This window comes from Coptis chinensis, chromosome 8 (assembly GCF_015680905.1).
Source record: "Coptis chinensis isolate HL-2020 chromosome 8, ASM1568090v1, whole genome shotgun sequence".
NCBI lineage: Eukaryota > Viridiplantae > Streptophyta > Magnoliopsida > Ranunculales > Ranunculaceae > Coptis > Coptis chinensis.
In genome coordinates, this window is record NC_141463.1 from 46,424,809 (window position 1) to 46,435,435 (window position 10,627).

The 10,627-nt window shown below is 38.6% G+C and overlaps 1 protein-coding gene and 1 pseudogene across 1 annotated transcript; one reads left to right on the forward strand and one right to left on the reverse strand.

Annotated features, from left to right (window-relative positions):
* Positions 1 to 1,208: 1,208 nt before the first annotated feature.
* Positions 1,209 to 3,473, reverse strand: LOC147481666 (glucan endo-1,3-beta-glucosidase-like). The gene is made up of 3 exons (XM_086576769.1): positions 2,215 to 3,473; positions 1,509 to 1,806; positions 1,209 to 1,402 (listed from the first exon to the last, which is right to left on the reverse strand). Exons 1-3 carry the CDS (start codon positions 3,253 to 3,255, stop codon positions 1,377 to 1,379), a joined length of 1,365 nt encoding a protein of 454 aa, XP_086432895.1. The 5' UTR covers positions 3,256 to 3,473; the 3' UTR covers positions 1,209 to 1,376.
* A 1,198-nt stretch (positions 3,474 to 4,671) lies between these two features.
* Positions 4,672 to 6,665, forward strand: LOC147481667 (scopoletin glucosyltransferase-like; annotated as a pseudogene).
* The last annotated feature ends 3,962 nt before the right edge of the window (positions 6,666 to 10,627 follow it).

Sequence of the window (10,627 nt, forward strand, 5' to 3'; positions counted from 1 at the left end):
CTCGAGGCAAAGAAGAAAAATCTGCCCGGAGAGTATGCTCGGCGAGTAGGGCAGGAGCTTTGCCGAGCTGAAACTTTTTTGCCCACTGTTTGTGTGAGATCTCTTGCGAAGCTTTCAGAAAGGCAATTAATGTAACACATTTTTTTTCGCGGTAAACTTGAGTCGGAGCCACATCGATATTGAGTAGCATCAAGAGTACAAAATAACAAGGTTCGCTCTGGGTCACGGCAAACTGCATGGTGTAGTTTGCGGTCCCAGCCTGGTTTTGTACTAGTCTGAGAAGGTGCGGACAAGGCCAAACCCTTGTGGGCCTTGGCTGTTTGTCAAGATCCTACTTGAGCACAGCCTTCTACGAGCAGGTAGGCGAATGAAGGTATTTCCAGTTATGTAGTACATAAGCTTCGGATGTGTAGAGATACTAGCTTGGAAGTGCTTTCCTAAACCCAGTAGGCGGCAGTTGGTTTCTCTCGTGATGCCCCAGGTTGGCTGACCCCAGTGATGGGAGTTTTAGTGTGACCAAATTAGTTGTAGGTTTGGTCTGCTAACAGTTTAGTACTGGTCTGGTGATCTGAACCCTTGAGTGTATGGTGCCAGCTAATTCTGGTTAACTTAGCTGTGTGCCTGTGTTTTTGGTTAGTTACATGTCAGGTGATCTCTGACATGGCGTATTAAAATTGAACCATCTACAAAGGGTTCGATGAAGGTTTCACTAAAAGCAGAGAGATGTGTGTTTGGGTTGCCCTAACGTTGGGCTGACTAAGCTATAAATATGATCGGCCCATATTTAGTTGAATGGGCCAGAATTGGTCTGTGGCTTGATTGGGTCCGCATTGAGCCCACTGCCGATCAGTGTATCAAATTGAAGCTCCCGGAGCATCAGAACGGTCAATGGATCTACTGAAAATCCACTCCCCTTAAACCCTCCAGTCGTGACAAGAACGATATGACTAACTTTCAAAGTTAGAAGGCCTAAACAAAATATGCGCTCTTACCGAGGTGGCACATATATGTACGCAGCTCACATTCTCACAATCATGTTGCCTACTAGCATTTCCCCCCAATTGATCTTAGCATGCACGTGCATTGTGGTAAAGTAGAATTCGATATCATAAAAGAATCGATATATAATATACAGACATACAGTCAGACACTTAGACTAGCCGTTATACATGCATTGTTGCCCTAAGCAACAAAATAATATATATAAATAATGGAAAGATAATTTTATTAAGATCAGTAATGAACAGACGACTGCCACTAACAAACTGACATGTCTATAATAAAATGAATATCTCACCATCCACCACCTCTCATGTTTCTCCTACCACTTTCAACTTATGTACGCGTGCTTCTCTGAATCTTTAAACATTTTCGATTTATTTGTATTGACAAGTACCATAACCTGCAAAGAAACAATAAGCAAATTCAGCTTCAAATAAACTATAGAACTTTGAATGGTTAGGGAAGTTAACATATATTAATATTTTTTTTTATTCAATTCGACTTACTGGGATTTTTGGTGCTGACTACACCAGTTTGTTTGAAGTCGCAATTGAAACCTTGGCGACCGTTGGCTGAATAGAAAGCATTCATGGCGTATGCTGCGTGCGACCTGACTGAGTTAGGATTAAAGCAAGCTCCACCAGCTTGAATTGGCTTGCAATCTACTGTACCCAGGCTACAGACGTAATCAATGTTTCCTTGCAGTAGTGCATCAGTGGCTCCAGGAGTCGGTACGCACCAATTCTTTTGCTGACCAGAGGGTGTTGGTGTTGGTGTTGCACCGCCCCGTCCATTTGGTACTTGCTGCGCAAAGTCGAAAAAAATGAGTTACTGCGTAGATTCAATAGAAGGTTGAATTTACTGTGCTACGCGAAAAGATAATAGCAAATACATGAAAGATATGGGATGCATCAGACACGATGTTGAATTATGAGATTCATTCCCCAAGTGAATCCCGTGACTTTGCATGGGATGTCTCTGACTTAAGTTAAATCAGCGGTATTAGGCCGGGAGGCTTAATATGGAGTCTGAATAGGATTAGCGATCCACACTCTGCCTTTGCTTTATGGAAATTCAAATTTTTCAGAAATGAAACGAATCCAAGAGTCAAAACTTTATTTAAGCTAGAGCTCAAAAACAACAATTTCATATTTGCTGAGTATGATGGATTTACTACTATAAGCAGTAATTTGAAACAATTAATCAAGTCACCTGTCCCTTCATAATCCCAGCATTGTAAACTGGCGTAAAATCGGGCTGGAACAGACCGAAATTTCGCTCAGCGGTCGGACCTGGTTTAACGTTCTCGTTAAACAGGGCGAATATATACGTCTCGAATTTCCGTCCAGGCATCAACGGAGTTCCTTTGCCAGAGTTAACGTGCCCCACGAGATTTCTGTTAAAAGTAGCAGCAATATTCATACTAACACCCTGCTGTCCTGGTTCACCAACTGATGGCCAACCCGTTTCACCCACTACAATATTCACATCGCCATAGCCTAATTTCTTCATGGCCGAGTAAACTGCGTCGAGTTGTGCATCGAACATGTTGGTGTAGTTGATCTTTGTATACCTATCGAACCTTCCACGGTTGCGTTTGAATATCGCGTAGTTTTGAAGTCTAGGTGAGTAGCCAAAATACGGGTAAGGGTTAACCATGAATGGCGATTTGGTTTCTCGAAGAAATGCGAGCATTGGAGCAAGCACGCCAACGTCCCAACCAGGTCGAAATTTTCCAGTACTTGGTGGCTGTGATTTTAAAAGAAAACCAAGTGAATGAGGGGTTGTAACTTGTACATCTGTTATTCCAGCTTGTAAGAGAGCAGTATGAATTGTTCTCATAGCTGGGACTAGATTAGAAATGAGATTATTATCCAAAGAATGCAAAACTTCAGTACCAACAAGGATTCTATTGATTTTGGTTTGTGGATGAAATGGAGCAATGTGATTAGCAATCCAACTACTAGCATAGCCAATTTGGGTTAGCTGTGGGAGCTCTCCGTTAGCTATGGTAACGGTAACCGCGATTCCGGTATTGGCGAAAGCTCTAAGGATATCAGGATTTGCGTCGAAGATCTTGACCTTATCAATGATGGTTTTGTCTTTAAGGAATGCAGCAACTTGTGCTGGAGGTGGTAGGTTGTTTCCAAGAGTACCATAATTAACACCAATGCTGTATTGAGCACTAGAAGTATGTAGAATGAGGAGAAGGAAGAATGGGATAGAAAATAAGTTACTGTGGTTCTTCGCCATGATTGAGAAAGGTGAAGAAACACACAGAAAATAAGATATGTTTGGATATATTTATGGTGAAAATGAGATACAACAGAAGAAATGAAGAATGGAGGAGAGAAATTTGTGGGCAAAATGGTTGATAAAAACAATAGATTGGATATGAAACTAAAAAGTAGGCAAAATGAAGATGTTAAAGATAGTGCTGAAATATGGACCCGACAACTAGTAACTTTCACAGGTTTAATAGATTAGATTGTCCGCGTAAAATTAGTGGGTATCTTTTGACTATTGAGTAGTTCCATGCATGGACCCAAATATCGCCGATATATCCGATATATCGTCGATATATATCGGTCGACAATATGACATATATCCGAATATAGAATTCTTTTTTTCCGATATATATCGGAATTTCCGATATAAACTTTATATCACGATATAATCGATATTTCGATATAATCGATATATATCGGTTGACTTTTGACCATTTTAAAATATAAAATTAGATATTTCCAATATATTTCCGATATATATCCGATATTTCCGATATTATATTTCCGATATATCTGATATTTCCGATATTTTAAATAGTTTGGACTGGTTACCAAAAAAAATGGATATATCCGAAATATCCGAAATATCCGATATATATCGGTTTTTGAGTACACCGATATATTGATCGATATCGATATTTTGGGCCTTCCATGTGCAAACCGTGTTGAACACCGAAGTCGACAAATGAATTCGATAGTCGATACACGCACAATGAAACACCTGTGCAACGTAGACAAATTTAGTATTCCAGAAGGGACCGCATTCTTTTTCACATGGTGGGGTTTAATAGAGAGGCTTTAAATCTGTTATAGATTTTCAAATGAATTGCGTGATTCGCCCTTAGACTTTACACCTGTTGGGTTGTTGCTTTGAAAACAAAAGCAAGTGGAATAGCAAAAGCTGAGATCAGAGACGTTGAGTGATATTCTTCTTCCCTATTGCTTTTTCTATTTTTAATAGCTAAAATCAAAGTTATCAACAAATTAAATACTCTATAGAACCGAGCTGATCATTTGTCTATTAAGAATATTAACTCTCTCTTCTCCCCACAAAGGAGCAGGAGGGGAGAACCACAAAGGAGGAGCAGGAGTTTCTCCCGTTACCATAATTCACTAGGAGAAAGTTGCAATTGGAATTTGATTGGTTGATGGCAAAAATACCCGAGGGTCTATTTGGCAATTTGCAATTCCTATGTTTTGTTGCATGATTGCATCTGCCTAAGGTTAAAAACCATGACGTGAGTGATTACATCTTACTAACACTTTTTTTCTAGAACGATCCAGCACTCCAGCCTATCTTGATTCCTTTCCACGTCCCATACATTGATTGAAAACAAATCAACGCACGCCAAAAAAGACACAAGTCAACGTTCACAATATCCCCAACACTGGTGCGTGGAAGGCAAGTTTGCATCTATATATATATCAAGACTTCTCTCACTACACAGTACACACTCTCCGAACATCTCCTCGATCACTCCTTAATTTCAACCATCTCATTTCTATTACTCTTGCAAAGAAGCCAAGTCCTTCAAGCATGGGGTCTGAAGCTCGGCAACTACACATTTTCTTTTTCCCATTCATGGCTCAACGCCATATGATTCCAACCATAGACATTGCTAGACTCTTCGCCGCTCGTGGTACAAAGTCTACCATAATCACCACTCCCCTTAATGCGCTACATTTCACGCAGAGTATAGAACGAGATAAACAATCTGGACTTGATATTGGAATTGTTGTTATACCATTCCCTTCTGTAGAAGCCGGATTATCCAAAGGATGTGAAGACCAAAGTGCTATTAGTTCAAAAGAAATGGACATGAATTTTTTTAAGGCTGTGGCTATGCTCGAAAAACCATTCGAGCAGCTATTAGAACAACATCGTCCTGATTGTCTTGTCGCGATATGTTCTTACCTTGGACAACCGATGTTGCTAAGAAATATGGAATTCCACGGCTCGTCTTTCATGGAAAATGCTATTTCCCTTTATGTGTTTCTGAAAACCTTAAGCTACACGCTCCTCATGAAAAGGTTACATCGGATTCAGAAATATTCGTCGTGCCTGGACTACCAGACAAAATAGAGATGACCAAATCTCAATTGCCAAAGCAAGATAACACCAATGGAAAGAACCCGTTTCGAGAGATGCAAGATAAAGTTCGGGAATCCGAGGGGAAGAGCTATGGCGTCTTGGTGAACAGTTTCTATGAAATGGAACCAGCTTATGCTGACTACTACAAGAAGAACATGGGAATTAGATCATGGAACATTGGTCCAGTTTCGCTATGCAATAGAAACAACATCGATAAGGCTCAGAGGGGGAAGAAGGCCTCTATTGATGACCACTACTGTCTCAGTTGGCTCGACGCTAAGGAACCAAATTCAGTTCTTTATGTATCTTTTGGGAGTATATCTCGCTTGGGTGCTGCTCAACTGCTTGAAATCGCAATGGGACTCGAAGCGTCAAATGTTCCATTCATTTGGGTGGTGAGAATGTCCAAAAACAGTGACAACGAACAATTCTTACCGGAAGGGTTCGAAGAGAGAATGGAGGGGAAGGGATTGATAATTAGAGATTGGGCACCACAAGCACTCATACTAGACCATCCCGCAGTTGGAGGGTTCATGACTCACTGTGGGTGGAACTCCACATTTGAAGGCATTACCGCAGGCCTACCTTTGATCACATGGCCTATGTTTGCCGAGCAATTCAACAATGAACAGCTTGTCACTCAAGTCCTTAAAATTGGAATTAGATCAGGTAATGATGTCTGGAATTCATGGATGGAAGGAGACACTGTCTGTGACAAAGGAAATGTTAGAGAAAGCTGTGACTCAACTGATGAGTAAAGGAACTGAAGCAGACGTTATGAGAAGGCGAGCTAGAGAGCTAGGAGAAATGGCAAAGAAGGCTGTGGAGAAAGGTGGATCATCTTACAACAACTTGAATAGTTTAATTGAGGAATTGAAAGTGAACTCAGCGCAATCCAAATAAACCGAACATGACGAATAGCGCGCATGCACTTGCAATCACAAATGAATGGATTTTCGCGGGGTTGTCTACTAGCATAGATGTGGGACAACATAGTGTTGCTGAAAACCATGTATCACCACGGAAGATGCATGGGGTCCATTCATTTAATTTAATGAATGGATTAACTATCGATTCATCACGAAGTTGGCAAAATATTCCCCTTTACCCCCCTACGCATTTTTTAGAGGCGAATTAAACATACTACTTGCAAGAAATTCCACTTTGCCTATGCCTATGGATTTCACGCACTGCTTAGGTGGCTCATTAGTTTCACACGTGTTTTTTTATAATATTAAAATAAATAAATAAATGAGTGTAAAATAAACCACATCAGTTGATCATGTGGATACTCTTTCTTCCACTCCCAGGGGCGGATCTAGAGGGACTCACCCAAGCATTTTGCCCAAAGAAAAAAGTAGTCGGGTTACAAAATAGAAACTAAAGGCAACAAACTTAGCCTAACCCAATGAGATAAAGTTCGTGAGTTAGTTCACTTAGTAGAGCCTAGCCCAGTCACTTAGACACTTAACTGCCTTGGAATACTAAACGAACATAAACTCGAATATAGGTAGGTGTGTTCACAGGTCGGTTCGGGTCCAAACCGACCACTGAACTGACAAAAGCGGTTTAGAAATGTTAGACCCGATATTTTGTGGGAAATGATACTGATCCGATATTCGGTTTGGTTTCGTAGGTTTTAACAAAATCAATCTAAGAAAAATTATTAGTGAGGAATAGAGGTAGTCAGGTAGATAGATCATCCTATTATATATACACTAGCCATGCAGCCCGACTTGTGGTCGAGCCTGTTATTTCAAAACCTATTATGTCTAGCATGTTAATTTTCAGAGTTTTAATTTTAGTTGATGTGCTTAATGCATAAGCCCATTTGTATAATGAACACGTGGTAACATTTTCAGAATAGCAAATCTTATCACCCTTTTGGACATCGTGTGTTCATTAGGTCGGTTCGGTCCAAAGCCATCCATATGCAAGCATAATTTTCAATGAAAATAACAATAATAACAAAATTCAAAGAAAACAATGTAATAACACTTCACCACTAATGATATGGTAAGTATAGTACTCTTAGACTCTAGATCATTACATATTAATTAGTAGGCCAAACATGTCATTCGGACACTAAATAATTAAATTACAAACAATGAGTCATAATTATTCCATCATTCAGTTCAGATGATTTCAGTTATGGATGTGTATGAAAAGTAATCCTAGGAAACGACCAAGCTATACCCTTCCAATCCCCTCCCACATTGCAATTGACAAATGAATAGCTTGAGTTCTCATTGCTGGATGCACTATGTTCATTCTGATACTGGACTTGCCAACTGCACATTGAACTCAACTCCACAATGACAATAATTCCGTGCATACATATTTGACAGATAAAAAAGTTATAAATATAGTGAACAAAACTAGAACTCTTGTATACATGATCATAAAAACCAACAATGTATAAAAACAAACAGATGAGAATGCCAAACAAAATCACTAACTTTGAGGAAGTGCATAAATAAACCAAATACATTGAGTAGACATGATGGTTACTCTTCTACAAACAGGCAGATTCGAGGAGTATTTATTATTTCAGTTATCACACATTCAACCACTCTAAAAATGAAAGAGAGAGTTTACATGGTTGAAGAGGAAATATAGAAATAGTGGCATTCGTGTTTCAATCTTGTATTTTCAAGCTGAAAAGAAGTAGCAGTAATGAAAAAAAGAAATTAAAAAAACAACGAACATTCAATTGAATTATGATGATAAGACTTTATACGTGTCATTAATAATGCGACTGTAATACATCACTCGAAATAATGTGTAAAAAATGAAGAAATAGATGAACTGAAAGGAATGGAAAGAAACATACCTGACCTCTGTTGATCTTTTTCTTGTGAAGACGACTTCTGTGTGCCTTCTCTTGAAAACGGTACATGAATGCATACTAGAGTAATACCGATCACTATTATGTCATTGACATGACGACAAAGGAACATTTTCATAAGTACATGCATTCTAGTTTATCTGTTTTTGATGATTCAATTAGAAGTGATGGAGAAAAGGTTTTTGCCTGCTGCTGCTAGCTATGAGAGAGGGAGATTGGTAGGGATAGTAGTGCTATGAAGGGAGTGTGCAACATCAAAGAGCATGTCCAAGAAGCAAGACACAAATTTCCTCGGTAAAACTAATAATATAACACTGAACCAAGTAATGTATAAAGTTTCAAAAGTAGATATCATAATTAATACCTTTCCAAAGGCATAGTGCAACATCACTTCAAAAGCCCATATCCAAGCAACTTAGAACCTCTAGGTCATTAAAGTTCCAAAAAGCAATATAACTGAATTGGCTATAGATAGGTAGTTTAGATTATAATTACACTACAAGTGCCCAGAAAATGTCACTTGTGTCATCTGGAAGTTGTAAATAAAAAGGGAGGGTAAGTCAAGTCCTACTCCTTACCCTGCCCATATGAGCAAGACCTACTGCGCAATTAAAGGCCAACCGTTATCGTTTTGAATTCATGGTCTTCATCTAAAAACCGTTGGACCATTTAGAAAATTCATCCAGATGAACTTAACCGTGTAAATATAAAAATTCCTCAATAAGAACTTAACACCAAATTCCATCAAGGTTATATATATCTATAAAATAAAACCCCATGTATTCAACACAAAACGTGTTTTAAAACCATGACTTAAATCCCATCATTTAGAAATATGTACCATTAAAGTTTACTTAGCATAAGGAAAGCAATAAATATACACTCAGCATGAAGATGAACTTACAGGAGTTCCGATTCCGTCAACCATATTCTCTTTCCAGCGTGCAACCCATGATGCTTGTGCACCTCCTAAGTGCATGAAGAAAGCTAGTTCCAACAGTGACTGGACTGTATGAGCACTTAAAAATTATCGTGAGGCCATATACAAAGTCTCTTCCACCCTTTATGCAACTACCAACTCCCCACACTTCCCATCTAATTCAAGAATAAGCCATTATAGACATTATATTAGTGCTAGAAGTCTTGATTGAATCCTAACCCTTCCGATATTATCCGATATACTAAAACCCTCTTTGTAATAAGAGATATGGAAAGAGCACTCACACATACCTTGCTGATATTTGATGTGGTCGATCTGTTGGCAACCAAAACAATTGATAGTGGATAATCACTACAACATGGATGGAGTTGGGAGATGACATGAACAAAATATGAAGTCATGCCTTGCTTAAACAATAGTGTAGATTATGTCATGCTCTTGTGGATTACGGACCAGTTCTTGTGTCAACATTTCCTGTCAATTTGTATCTTCACATTAGGATTCAAATCCATAAGATTTCACAATTAAAACGAAGTTAAGAAAAACCTGATTTATATAAATGTCATTGATATCACTAAAATGAAATTCAGTAGTAAAAAATACCTATTTGTTCAAGTCGATATCGACTTTCTCAGTAAGGAGTAATAATACATACTGTAGGACATTTCAACCTAGAATAAAAATGAAATATAACCCCATACCCCTTGATACACAAACAAAAAGTTAAGGAACCAACCCCATACCCCTTGCTTAAGGCGAAAGTGACAATCTAATGTATTAGCTCAACCCTTCTTATATGAAAAAAAAAATTAACCACACATGTTTATAACCACACGTGCTCATATAGGATGACTCTAGTTATGATACACTGAATGTTAGCAGTGTAAAGAAGCAACATTATTATAAATATTTATAGTTTCCTTGAGTGTATTATTAGCAATCCTCGAGTGTCATTCACTACATATAAAAATGTGGCCTCACATATAAACAATAGTAAAGCAACCAACTCATTAGTTCAAAGCTCATCCCAGCTTCAGTCAAGATATGGGATTTGAAGAAACTTCATCTTAGACTCAAAAGCAGATAGCTATTCAGAAAGATTCTTGGCTGTATTTTTATTAACCGGCACCGCAATCTCAGAATTGGTCTTCGTTTCTTACTTGGGTTAGCATTATGTTCATTACTTTCTATAACAGTTGAGAGCACGCGGATGTTATTTCGAGTCTCGTGTTTCCGGTTTCCCATCCAAATTGAACAACGAGAGAGTTGCTCCTTCAAGTAAAACACAACGTGTTTCTATCAGCAGGGGTAGAACAAACCGATATAAGAAATTCAAAACACTAAGCAGAAGTTCAAATGAATGGAAAACTAAGCGTAATAGTTTGCAAACATCAAATTTCAGTAAACAAACAAACACCGAAAAAGAAAGAAAGAAACCAAACGAAGATGCAACAACA